The sequence below is a fragment of the Bombus fervidus genome, chromosome 2 (genome assembly GCF_041682495.2).
Source record: "Bombus fervidus isolate BK054 chromosome 2, iyBomFerv1, whole genome shotgun sequence".
Taxonomy (NCBI): Eukaryota; Metazoa; Arthropoda; class Insecta; order Hymenoptera; family Apidae; genus Bombus; species Bombus fervidus.
In genome coordinates, this window is record NC_091518.1 from 9844209 (window position 1) to 9858268 (window position 14060).

Consider the following 14060-nt stretch of genomic DNA (forward strand, 5'->3'; position numbering starts at 1 on the left):
TGCACTCGTTGCGGGTGGCCCAAGAAACCTACCGTCTTCCGTAGTTTTCACTCTGAGAAGTGGGTCTCCTGTAGAAGACACATAAAAAATGCTATACATTACGATTAAGAAATCCATGTGTACTCATGTGTTAATAGAATAAAAGATGGTAGCAATTTCTATTAATAATATTTATGTTAGGGTCCTCTTGCACAATATTAATTCATTTATTTAAGGAAGCCCAGGTATAGTAATCATACAAATATTTTTAATAATAAATTACAGCTGTTGTTAAAATTTATATTATTTAGTGAAATATTAAGCCAGAAAAATACAGTTGTAGTAAGTAATTTATAATCTTTAGAGGACAGAGGAAATACATAATCATGAGTCGAAAAATGAAATGGAAACGCTCTTTTCTACAAATGTGAAAATCACGATACCAGAGGAATTATTTCGTCCTTACGGTGGTCGATGTTATAAACAATGCAGAAAACAAATATAAAGTATTCGCAAGCACAGTATCATTCGATGAAGTTGTACTGTGAGGGACAAAGATGGGTAAGTGCATGCGGTTAATTAATTGCCTATTTTAAATTCGAATTACCATGCTATAATAACGTGTGATGCGTTAGGGTAGCCTCCGGGGTCAATGTTATGGACGAAGAAGATAGACGCGCGGAAGGGATGGAAACCGGCAGAGACATCAGTACATCGACGTTCCTTGATACGTTGGTAGGTGTGCCAATTAAATTCGAAATTACTGGCGAGAACGAACAAACTGTTGCGACGTGCAAATGTGTCTACCAATGTGTTCCTGGGAACGTTTCGCACAACCGATTTAGCATTCAACGTCATAATGACGTTTGCATTTTCGACTGGCGCCATTGTTTACTTTATTTCGAATTAAACCGCGATTAAGTGTGATCTCATCTACAATCTACACGAATATCCATACAATAATCGTTACGTTTCACTGTCCGCTTAGAAACTTTTGACAGCAATTACATATTCTATTTACCGAATGAAACGATATCTAAATTGGAACATTTTCAAAATCAAGTTAATCAAAATCTTTAGCTTTAAGTAGTTGATTACTGTAGGATAATAAATAATGTAATAGACAAAAATTGAAATTTGAAATTAATTGAATTATGTGCTTGTAGTAAAATCAGTATCAAAGAGGAAATTACTAGATGCAGTGTTAAAGTCAAGTTCATTTACAAGCACTAAGTAATTTCTTGAAAAGAGCAAAGATGGATCTTATTACTTATTACACGATAATAATTCTAAGAAAACTTTCAAGTTTTAAATGAAGAGATACGTTTCGTAATAACTATAGCAATATTCGGGAAGCGAGCTGGCCAAGTTCGATAAATATTTTTCTCGACAGAGATACTCATAACAAACCCGGGCGATGGTCGTGCACCGATAAACCGCTTTCGAGCGATTTTCACGATGGTGGTCGTGGCAGGGCGATGCTCCACATCCAGCGACTATCGATTTGTTCTTGCGGCTACCATTGGATAGCAACGGACCTCCGTTTCTACACCGACACGAACCAATTTCCATTGGTCCCTTCTTTTATTTTTATTTTTCGCTTTTTCTTTTTTACCAATTCTTTGTGTCTTTTTTTCTCATCTGAGAATGGGGCAACCGAATGCGCAGAGAAAAGAAAAACCACGAGGGAGATAAAAATATAGACGTGGTACGGAATATTGTAACTTTCTCGAACATTTGTAATTGCCAATTTTAATTGGTCCCTGTTCGTTTCTCATCCCCACACCGTTCTTTTCCCCCATTTCTTTCCCCATCTTCCCCGTTATCTGCGAACAGCTTTTTTTCTTTTTACCCTTTGCTCGGACAGCGCCACTGTGTTGGATGTAAATGAAATTCTATTTATCCACCACCACGCTCGGCCAGACTCTTCCGTACCTTTTTTTTCTGTTTCCACGTACACTTGCCTCTTGCTCCCGTGTGACCCTATCCATTTGCTGGAATACGACGGAATGGAGATTTTGGTTCGTCTCTGTGAAAGTTTGTTCTAATGGACCAGGCGCCTCGCTCGATTATACTTCGCCGTTGCTCCAGCTCTAGGCGACTATTATTTTACTCAATTATTTTCCAAAAAAAATATTATATAATCTCTACATATGATTTTTCTCCTCTAATAGAACTTTGAGATAAAAATCATGTATGTACTGGAATAAGGAAATTTTTCGGATAACTTAAGCTGATTAGATGAAATATTCCATCACTGGATTATAGCATGTCGTCTTAAGAATATTGTAGAACTTCTTTTTTAATATATTTGAAGCCGTAAAACTCTGATTGGATTTATAGAATCATAAGATCGTGTGGTACGTATTGCATCATTTAACGATTATAGTATCCATATATCACAATATCATAAAATCTCATTCTCCATAACCCTAGATCGTAAAATTCAAATAGAATCATTTCAGGATTGTTACATATTAATTTCTAAAAATATTATCTTGTTTTAGAAACTCAACATCATTATCATTTGTAAGAAGCGAGACAAATAAATTTTACAAATAGAATAAAGGAAGGAAGAGGGAGAAGGAGCAGCGACTGCGACGATAGAAGTCGACTACGTGTATTGAGGTTAGGTCACGGTACTCCAGCAGCGATTCCAGTTTCGCGTTTCGCCGCGGGTCTCTGGGAAATGCACACCTGTCGTCTTCCCCTGAACGAGCAGACGATGGCGATGCCCCCTTTCTCTTCCACGCTTCTCTCTTGACGATGCGTTCGTTCTTCTCTTTTCATCCTCGTCTTCACTGTGTTGGTTATATCTTGTTTCCTTTGTTTGGATTTTTGCGTCAAAAATATTCTTTGAAAACTAACAATCCATAATCGGGAAACTCTTACGTGTTCCTTATCTGCTTTCTTTTTTTCAATGGAAGCTTTATTTATATGCTAGTAATTATATAATAATGATAGTAGTCTTATTAATCCTGAAAAACATACTGATATTATTATAGGTTTCTCGATTGTTTCAGGTTAATCCAACAAGCACTACATTATTAAGGAAATGATAACAGTAAAAGTCCTATTACATATTTTCATTTTCAATTTCCTTGTTTTTATGGCTATGTAATAATTAATTTAATAATGTCATATAATAAAGATCAATCATACCTTAATTCCAATCTATTGTATTTTATACTGATTTAAGATTATGAAAGTTAATAAACATTCTAATCTATACATTAATCTCTCTTTTTATTTATTAACCATCGTTTATTGAAAATGAGACAAGAAATCATTAGTGTTTTCGTTATAACCTATAATCTTCTTTGTTGCGGTTTTTCTGCTCCGAAACACAATTCTGTAAGCTATCACTGACCAGTTCTCGACGCAGCATGCATCTCATTGCTGGGTTGCTTAGAAAAAAACGGTTGTACGTAAGTCGGAAACGAAGAAGGTTTACGCTGTCGATTCTCTTTCTCTCTCCATTTCGTAGAGCGTACTGTTTGTTTAAGTAAGCCGACGGCCAAACTTTTTTTCTCTTTCGTTCTCTTGTTTGAAATTGATGATTGCATGGAACCGCTAATACCGCCGCAACGGTTACGCGGGAAGAAACAGAAAAAAGGAAGTAACGATAGAGTGGGAGGAAAGGGCGGGAAAAAGCGAACAAGAGGACCGCGAGTCGACGTTGCAGCTTGAGCGTGCGACTAGCGTTCCTACCGTCGAAATGATCGTCGTTCGACCATGGTTTTTCCGTCAACGCAATGTTTACGCCACACGTGGGAACGTAGTTCCAACCGTTTTTACCATAGAGATTTTACTCTTCAAAGCGAAACTTTTTTCTATCCACTTTGGTCATTTCTATGGCACGATTAGTAATGCGGTAATCGCAAGGCGTTACAAAAAATCGCAGAAGAAACATGTAGTATTCACGAAAACAAGCAAAAAAATCTCAATGAACATGAGCCCAAATACCATTAATTTCAATATTATAAGACTTTTTAACAAAGTTTCGAAATTAAAAAATTTAACCGTCTCATTATTTGATAGGAAAACCCTACGAAGTTTTTAAATAACTTTGATAATAATTACCGCGTTTAAACTATGTACAGTCAGGGATAAAAATAAGTGAACAGCTAGTGAAAATACATATCAATAAAGTTTCATTAAGTTTACATAAAAATGTCAATATTAGTTCTAATTATTTATTAAACAATCTATATATTCTAAAGGTATATAATGAACAAAACATCTGTATATAACACTAGTATTAATTGAATTAAAATTCATCAATATGTACATATTTTTTTCCACTATGTGTTTACTTATTTTTTACCTCGACTATTCTTTTTATCGGTAACATGTCACGTGACCCGTCAATATAGCTTAGACAACGCCGTGTTAATTATTCATCTAGTGGACGTACATCACTGTAAGTGAATAGAGCTATGTAAAGAATGATTTCTGTTCTGTGCCAGTGACAAAATGCATCTTGCGGTTGGAGATTAAGAAGAATTAGGAAGGTTCAAGTTTCAAAGGAGATATGGGTTTTTCCGAGCGATTTCCGAGGCTGTTTTACAAGGAAAAGTACGTAACCATTTAGGTTAAGAATTAGATGGGGTCGCGCATTCTCCACAACGTATTTGCACGCTGCAGGGTGGATAATTTTAAGTGTTTGCCGTGGAGATAAAGATCGAAAGCCGGATGACTTCTGCACCCTCAAATTCTGCCGCTCTAAAATTGCCCCAACCTGAGTCGATCGCACGGAACCGCGTGTGTTTGCTCGGTTTAGAGACTAATGCCAGCCCACCATCCCGACAGTTTACATTCCGTGCAAATACCTCTTCTGATGTCCATCACTTTCGCCTGTCGATCGCTAATTCGATTCTGCCTTTGATAAAGTGCCTGTCACAAGCAATTAATAAACTTTACCATAATTTTCTGTTAATTCAACAGACGTCACGTTACCATTCGCCATTTCGGTTCTTTAAGTGATTTTCAATAAAAAGAAACATGCATCGTTTTTGCATCCTTTTGAATTTGTCTTTAATTCTTTTATTTTTAGGTTAGGTAGAAGTTTTTAATAATTCCCGCCATAATTTTCATTCGCTATGTTAATTTCCTGAACAATTTCCAATAAAAAATACGTATTACTTTTGCATTCTTTTAAATTCATTTCGAATTTTCTTGTTTTTGAGTTAGGTAAATATTTTAATAAAATACAGTTATAGAGACTAAATGGGGCAACTAACAACGAAAGAAAAAATATATGGAAAATTTCTGGAATAGGTTTTAATAATTACGCTAGAATTGAATGTGATTTGACTAAAAAGAAATTACACATAAAATATTGTGTTAACGTAACGTTGGTTCTTAATAGATAAATAGATAACTCTGACGGAACCAGCGTGCATTTTTGAATAGGGTATGCGGTTATGTTCCAAGAGATTCTCGACCCTGGGTTTTCCATAAACCAAAGACCCTTAGGCGAAAGGAACAGGATAGACTAACGCGTGCTCAGAGAGATTCTACTAACTGGTCAATAGGTATATACTCTATCTTTCGACGAACTAACGGATTGCCGGCACGAAACGTCCTAAAGCCCAGCTTTATCCTGAGCACGTGTTTCGGCAGATGCAGTTCAATACCGCCTCGAGCGAAAACCACCGAACAACCGGACGAAAGTTTACTCGTTACTAAATCGTAGAGCTACTGTGTTAGTTATTGAGCACTTTTTTATATTAATAAAGAATATTAATTGTTAACGAGACTTTCGAATGCAACTTCTAATAGTTAACCATAACCTTTTTATATCTTAATTTTACGAACTACTAAATTATAGGGCAACTTTACTATGTAATATTTACGGAATTTTTTCTTATACTAATAACGGCTGTCTTTGAACTATAACCTCTAATAATTGGGTATGTGCAACATAACCTCATAATAATCTGTATAATTAACAATGTAAATCATCGGCCATATTAATATCAAATGAAGTATCTTGTAATTTCTATTATATATTTTCAGATTTGTCGCAAACTTTAACAATAGATTCATGATAGTCGAGACTCATAATAGTACTACCTAATCAAATTTGCCGAGTTACAAGAAAATTATGTACTCAGCTTGACTCAATTAACTTGATCGTACTTTTTATTATTAGCATTGCGCTGTGCAAAAAGAATTCCACCGAAATTACGCAGGCTTCGATGTCGTTCGATCATACAAATACATATCTCGATGAACAAAGTCAGCTGGACGTTGCAAGATATTCTTATCTTTCCATTATCGCCCACGTCGATACGGAGAAATAACGTTTCGTGAGTCGTGACTAGAAATAATCGAAATCGATCTCTGAGATGCAACAAAGTGCCAACCAAAATGCAGCGGTTGTATATACAATAGTCGAAGCATCTGTTTGAAAATTTCGCGAAGCTTCTAAACGAGTTCACCTTTGTATTATTTTCGCGATCCTAAACGATGCGTTACTTTTATATTTTTTCCGTTGTAAAATCGTTCGATTTGTTAATCCGATTGAAACGATTGTTTAACCATTTCTCCTTTTTTTTAAATTTTACATTTCATCGTGTTGAATAAACCGAATATTTTTTTCGTGAGTATCGAAAATTTTCCTTCACAATAATGGAATTAATTTTGATCAATGCCATGGATAATTAAATGGTCCTATTATTTTCGCAGGTGTTTATATCGATTGTGTTTCGTACTGTATACATTTACACTTTTGTGAATACCGATGTTCATCGTTGAAAAAAGAAGAAAAAAAAAACGAATTGTAACGAAATATTTTTTTTCCAAGCACTTCTCTCTCCGTAATACCAACAAACATCCGATACGTTGAACAATAGTTTTACAAGTGTTGTATCGGTTGGTATCGCTGAACCGTGAGACGGATGGTGGGGCAAGGAGAGTTGGATAAATCGAGAATTTCGTGCAAAGATACCTCAAAAAAATAACACAAGGTGTTTTCGTTACGTTTCATTACGTTTATTTCGTAAGGTTTTTGTATTCGCACAACTTATCCTACGTTAATAAGTTTGCGATTATTATTACTAATTCGTAATATCAATATGTTTTCTGTATATATAGATCTGTCTATTTATACATATATAGCTTTATCTATACAATCTATATATCTAATATATATATATATTATACACACACATATATATATAATATATATATATACTCTTTTTAATAATATACACGCAGAGATCTACCTACGATACGATTTTTTCCGTTTCAATCGTTTAATTATTCACATGATCCGTTTTGCAATAAATATATATTATATCTCAATCCTCATCAAACTACCAATTTCGTGCAACCAAATCGCTCGCATTGGTTGCAAGGAATAACGTTACGCGAATAAATGCACAAAATGACGAGACACACAAACGCACTACCGAAAACGATCGTATCACTTTCTACTAATTTTTATCACCATCGTCTCGTTCCATTTAATTAACTAGCAGAAAGAACTTCCATCATTTTCATCGAATATATAATTGGCTGGGGCTGATATTTTGAGGTTATAAATTAGAACATTAAGTCCGAGACAGATATACGAGAAATAACTATTGTTTATTTATTTGTTTACTATACGTACATAAGAATAACATACGTACTTATAGGTTTCTTTCTGTTTCAATTTCTTTTATTCACTTGTTATTGCATAATTGTATCTTTTAATAGAGCATTATTTGCACATGCTAATACGTAAACACTATTTACAATTATAAATTGTTAGATTTCAGATTAAAAAACACCGATTGATGTTGTTTTTATGGAAATAGTTCAAATCTCAAACTGTAAGAATTATTTGTAAATCAGTATTTATTAATTGTGAAAAATAACAAATGATTTAGTTCTAAAATCTTATGCAACCTTTTTTATATCTCTTTATGTATAATTTAAGCGTCTTACCAAAGATTGTGTAATAAAATATTACTGTTATTTATTTAACATTATCATCCTAAACGAGGCTCGTGGCTTCTTATCTCTCCTTACGTGTCTCAAATTACTATACAGAATTGCTTGCAAAACATGTACATAAACGTTGAAAATTGTATAACCTCACTATATCACTCCCATCATCTGTATCCATTATCGTCACAAGAACGTTTGATGCGAATTATCGATGTAACTTTCTTCATCCATCAATTCTTAATTCAATTGAGAAAACGACTTTGCTACAGTGACTATTTTGTATCAAGTATAATTATATTCCATTAATCCTCGATTGTAAACACCATTATGGTATATTCTCATTTCCAATATGGCGTCCAAGATTAAGAGCTATATAAAGAAGATCAATAAATATATAAATAATACTCCAACATATTGCGAATATTATTAATAAAATTGATTTTAAAAACTATCAAAAATGATCACTAAAATAAAATTTATCAGTTTAAAAATTATATTGAACCATCTGGTATATTAAATTGTATTAATAATCATCCATTTCTTTATCAATTCTTCTATTTTATAGTCTAAAAATCTGTTTCTAACTATCTTGAATATTGATCTCGTGTTTTTACCGGAAATGGATAATTCCGATAGGGACACGTGCACTGCCTGAAATATTTTTTTCTGTCTCATTAATTCGCTGCAGGTTTGTACAGTTGCAATGTGTGCAGGATCGTTCGTATCTTGGTGCAAACAAGATCATCGCGAGAAGAAGGAATTTTGAATCGGCCAAAATTACCGTAGATCAGTAAAGAGATCTGCCTTTGTTTGCTCAGGTGACGACGATCATCACTGATATTCACATCTGTTTTCACGCCACATCTCGCGTCATTCGCTCTTCCGATTCATTAATGAATGATCCAGCATGCAATAAAACTGATCACATAGGTATTTAGAGATCGAAAGTATTATCCCGAAACCTCAATCTGTATAATACTGTCCTCCTTATATGTTTACGTAGTTAAAATGTCCTTTCTAATATTTTCTGTTTTTTTAAAATATGTTGGAATATTTAAACTCTTCCGTGTCCATTGCTTTAATTCTTGCACTTTAAGTAAATTAAAGCTACAATTTCTGTATTTTAAGTAATGTTATATAGACTGTTACGAAACAATTATTAAATATTTGTAATTGAATAAAGAAAAACAGAGACTATAAAAGATAAAACTTCAATTTTCCCGAGTTTTTTGAAATGTTAGATAGGAGCAGAATTTGCTTTCGTTATTAAACTGCTCTATAAAAAGTTCAAAGCATGAGATGAAAAATGCTGACATTTGATTTAAACGACAATTTATGTGAAAACTTTGGAGAAGAAAGCTAAAAAATGCATTACAAAATAATATTATTTATTATTAGATTCTCAATCATCGAATTTTCTGCTTTTTACTCAATAAATAAAGAAATGAAAAAAAAATTACTCCTGCCAGTCGCGGCCATTTTGAAGCTATATGTCAATCTGCTATCTCCTTAGATCAAGTAGTACATGTGTACTAAACTTTTTACGTCCTGAAGAAGGACACGTGTTCACTCTGATCGCGATAATGTCTTGAAAATGTCAAGTATGTATAACTTTAGTTGGCGTACGACGATTTATTTCCTTCGTTCGTTATTTCTCGATCGATATACATACGTAAAACCGAAATAAGATTCGATAGAGTATAAAATACCTTGAACTATATGTAGTTTCACTCCAACTACATATCTCTAATCGAAGTAGAAATTAGTGAACGCTGTTGCGTTGAATTATTCGCACAATTCACTGCAAGCATTTTCCTCGATAAGAATCGCTAATAATCGACAGACTCATAAGAAAAACAACCTTTATCAAGAGATATAAAATTTTATGATTTCGTTAAATATAATTCTTCTATAATATTAATATAAATATATTTATAGTAATTAAAAGGCAGCGCCAATACCTAAAATGTATTTTTTTTGGATGAGAAAAAATGTAGCTTTCGTATTTGAAAGTGTAAAAAGTTTATTATTCCGAATATTAGTTGATTATGAATATATAGCACATTCCAGAAAGTGATTTGATTTTGATTAATCTGAAATTGCTTTTTCTTAGATTACGCAAATTACTGGAAAATGAAGTATTGTGGCAGTCTACTCAGTTGTTTAATACGACGAATATATCATTAAAAGGATTGAAATAAATTGAAGAGAAATAAAAGATGCTAGAGATAAATATGAACAAGGATTGTTTTTGTCATGAGTCCTTCAATTCTCTCCTATTCGTTAAAATCTTTTTTTACTGCACCTATAACGTGCTACGTTATACATTCACTGTACTATTATCAAGTACATGAACGATGAAATATCTACAGCTATTTTCGTATCGTTTAGTTCGTATAGTTTCGGCAAATTGAGATTCAAATTGATATTACTTTCACACCGTTTTATCATGGATTTCTAGACTTATCTAATTCCACTCTTTGGCGAGCTCTTCCGTGCACGGGATCCACTCTTGTTTCACATAAACCAAGCTCGGGTCGTAGTGCTCGGTGTGGTGTTCTTCAAGGCCTCGGTGATGAGGCCTTGAATTTCGGTATTCTCAGTATTTGTGCAACGTGATAGGTAGATTTCCGCTAGTGTTGACAGTATTGCAGTCTTGGTAGTATCTGTGGTACAAGGGTGGAGACGGAGCTGCGCTCGATGAGAGTGGAGTTGGCGGGCTGGATCTGAAAATTGTGGATACTTTACGATTTCGTTAGTAATCGAAAGTCGTAGTAGTAGTAGTAGTAGTAGTAGTAGTAGTAGTAGTAGTAGTAGTAGTAGTAGAAAGTCGTTCTTGCAAAGGAAAATATCCATGGATAATAATTCGCAATATATGTAACACTGTTATTGCATTTTTCCAAGTAATTAAATTTTATTACATTTAATATCTCACTATGTCATATTATGGTACAATTATGTTATAGAATTTATGTTACATTATAGTTATATTATAAAATTACATTTTCTCTCTCTCTCACATTAAAATGAAGTTTCAGGAAATTAAATTTCTTACTTTTAATAATAAATATCTATACTGCTCTCGCTAGAATACGTTATAAAATTTGTATTATGCTATATATTCGCGCATCATAAAACTGCACTTTTGCTACATTTTAAGGCAATACAATTTAAAATTATAAGTAATTAATGTTATTACTCTTAGCCATCACCAATCTCACTACACTATTTACATATATTGTAGTACAATTATATTCCAATATTATATTCATATTACTTATATTATACTTATTTATATCATAAAATTTCATATCACTTTAACTACAATACAATCTTTAATTTTAAGTAATTAAATCTTTTTACTCTTTTATACATTTACCTATTTACTTATGAAAGACATCTTTGGAAAGAAATCTTAGAAGAAAAATCTTTCTTAACTTAAGAAAAGATGGTAATAAAATAAACAATGAAACAACTAATAATTTTGATCTAGATACATCTATCCAAAAATTGTACTTTCGCTACAGTACAATTGTAAGATCTAAATAATTAAACTGTTTTACTTTTCGTATACTACAATTCATTAGACATCTTCCCCGGACAAAGGATAAACGATGGTAGAACAGCGAAAGGATTCACCAGTGACTTCTGTTTTTACCTGTAAAGCTGACAGCTCGGCGATTGGGTATCCTGATAAATGGCGGCGGCGTCGGGGCTGGCCGCCTCCTGGTACCATTGCGAGTGTCCCGCGCTGTTATTATGGTTTCTCGAATTGTATTCCGCATGATCCATTATGTAACCAGCCGTGGGCGTGCAATAAGGCGCGTACATGGTTCCAGGCGGCGAGCCGTTGCTCCTAGACACGTTGCTGCTGTGACCGTATCCAGTGGTCGCCATCATTGCCGCGACGGCGGCCGTCGTCGTAGTTGTAGTCGCGCAAACGGAGGGCAGGTGGTCCCTGGAGACCACCCCCGAACCCATCGACTCCCTGCTCGTCATAATCGAGTGTGAGTGAGGGTGAGGATGTTGAAGACCGTGAGGATGATGCGTATGATGTGGATTATCCCTTGTCATTAGTGCTGCGCTGTTCTCTCTCGTCGTCATCAGTGCATCCACGCTAAAACTAGTAGGATCTAATCCCATAGACACATCTTGAATGCTGTCTTGATGAACTTGATGAGCTTGGTGCACTTGATGACCCAGAGCAGTTTGGATGACGCTTTGGCCAGCTACTGCGATGGCTGACGTCGTCGTTACCGCTGTCTTTGTGTCTTGAATAGGACTATGAAGACCATATTTCGCTTGTACAGCCATACAATGACTACCAGCGTCGTTTACCGGCTCTCTTTTCGGTTTACACAAAGTCGTTTCCAGGGTGCCCAATTTCTTTGTAGATGCATCCGACGGTGGCGCTATTACAATGTTACTAGGTTTCGTCTCCTCCTGATTACGTTGCTTCTCGGGAACCAAGCCTTGTCTCTTTAAAGCTTCTTCTTTCTCTTTCAGGGCATCTTTCTTTTTAAAACGCCGCCGACGCCTTAGATAAGAACCGTTATCGAACATATTGTAGCTATCTGGGTCTAGCGACCAGTAGCTTCCTTTTCCGGGCTTCTTGTCATCCCTCGGTACCTTCACAAAGCACTCGTTTAGGCTGAGGTTATGCCTGATCGAATTCTGCCAGCCTTGCTTGTTTTCACGGTAATAAGGAAAACGCTCCATGATAAACTGATAAATCCCGTTTAGCGTGATCTTCTTGTCGGGAGCGTTTTGGATTGCCATTGCGATCAAAGCTATGTAAGAATACGGAGGTTTTACCATATCCTTACCGGGATGGTGAATGTGTTGCTGGGTTATGCCTGAGACTGGGTAACCTGCCGCCGTCGCGTAACCGCCGTACCGGTATTGTTCGTAGTATCCTGGTGCGGCGCCCACTCCTGGATACGACGGAGTCCCCATCCCAACAGGAACCGCCGTTGCGTGCCTGTAATATGCATTCTGCTCGCTGAACAGCGTATGCATCTTTACAAATGCACCTGATCTTGGCTTTACTTTAAACACGAGCAGTTGATTTTGGAAAAGATTCAGTGGCGCCTGCCCTGTGATACGTGAATCTATATAATATATCTGGAGCACTGGCTATATATACTTGCAGAATAGTTTTAACGTAACGACATTTTTATTTAATACGGTAAATGTCCTATATATCCTCCAAAGACGGCAGTGAACTTTGATTTTTTTTGATCACTCACTGATTTCGATCAGTCACATTTAGTTATTTACACTTAGTCACTAAACAATCGGTATATGATGATATAGGGAATTTCACTAGATATTTCTGGGCAAGTCGATACAGTCACTCACTGAAACTTTCGAATCGGCATGGTAGTCACTCGGTTCGATAGATCGTCGGCGAATTATCAATTCCGTCGGCGGTAGACGGAGACGGCGGCGTTCGTTTACTCGTTAGACCGTTTAAATGGTGTTTTGTTGACGCTTCGGAATATCTCTGTAGTCTGTTGGGAAGTTGGTCTCCGTCGATCGAGGAAGAGACAGGCGGCGCGGCGTGGTGCAAGACAAGGGTGCATCCAGTGGTCGATGCAAGGCTAACCCGTAAACCCGCGTGCACGCGTATTATGATACACAACAGGCCGGAGTTTACTCAACCCCGAGTAAAAACACACTGGGGCCTCGGCCTCGCGAGCGAACGAAGTGTTCGGTGTCGGGCAGCACGGCTGCGCGACCCGTACGTGCCGCTTCTCTTCGAAAAATCACGAGAATCCCCGTGACGGCCTGCCGCCTGTTATTCAACGGGCCACGTGATTGGCCGGCCGCCAATCATGTGACTCCACCTACGTGAGTCGACCAATCAGAGAGCTAGTATTAAAGGGAAATTCGTGGACGCCTCTACGGTTAGGTTGCCAAGGATCGTGCCACACTCCTAACTCAGTCACGCCCTCGTGACTCGCGCAGGGCCGACGCAACAAAAGCGAGACAATGAGCATCGCCCTGCGTGTGGTGTGAGAGCACACGCGAAATTTTTCCGCGCGCGACTACGCGGCCGTCGGATACTTTTACACCGTATACCCATCAATCGAAGTATTTTACAAGATCGGAGGCTGGGCGTTGGATTATTGAGTTTC

General features: G+C 36.2%; 2 protein-coding genes across 2 annotated transcripts; one reads left to right on the forward strand and one right to left on the reverse strand.

Annotated features, from left to right (window-relative positions):
* Window positions 1-399: 399 nt before the first annotated feature.
* Window positions 400-1810, forward strand: LOC139997984 (uncharacterized; the record flags this gene model as incomplete). The annotated part of the gene is given in 3 exon segments (XM_072022151.1): window positions 400-544; window positions 620-778; window positions 781-1810. Coding segments are annotated over 3 exon segments (348 nt in total), but the record flags the coding sequence as incomplete, so codon positions are not given.
* A 5824-nt stretch (window positions 1811-7634) lies between these two features.
* Croc (forkhead box protein crocodile) lies at window positions 7635-13706 on the reverse strand. Its single transcript, XM_072015576.1, has 2 exons — window positions 11579-13706; window positions 7635-10646 (listed from the first exon to the last, which is right to left on the reverse strand). Exons 1-2 carry the CDS (start codon window positions 12937-12939, stop codon window positions 10520-10522), a joined length of 1488 nt encoding a protein of 495 aa, XP_071871677.1. The 5' UTR covers window positions 12940-13706; the 3' UTR covers window positions 7635-10519.
* Between the last annotated feature and the right edge of the window lie 354 nt (window positions 13707-14060).

Bases quoted from the DNA above. Each gene is read 5' to 3' on its own strand.
- Croc (XM_072015576.1), bottom strand. From the start codon at position 12,939: ATGCATACGCTGTTCAGCGAGCAGAATGCATATTACAGGCACGCAACG. The intron at 10,647-11,578 runs GTAAAAACAGAA...CACAATTTTCAG, and splicing joins CCGAGCTGTCAGCTTTACAG to ATCCAGCCCGCCAACTCCAC.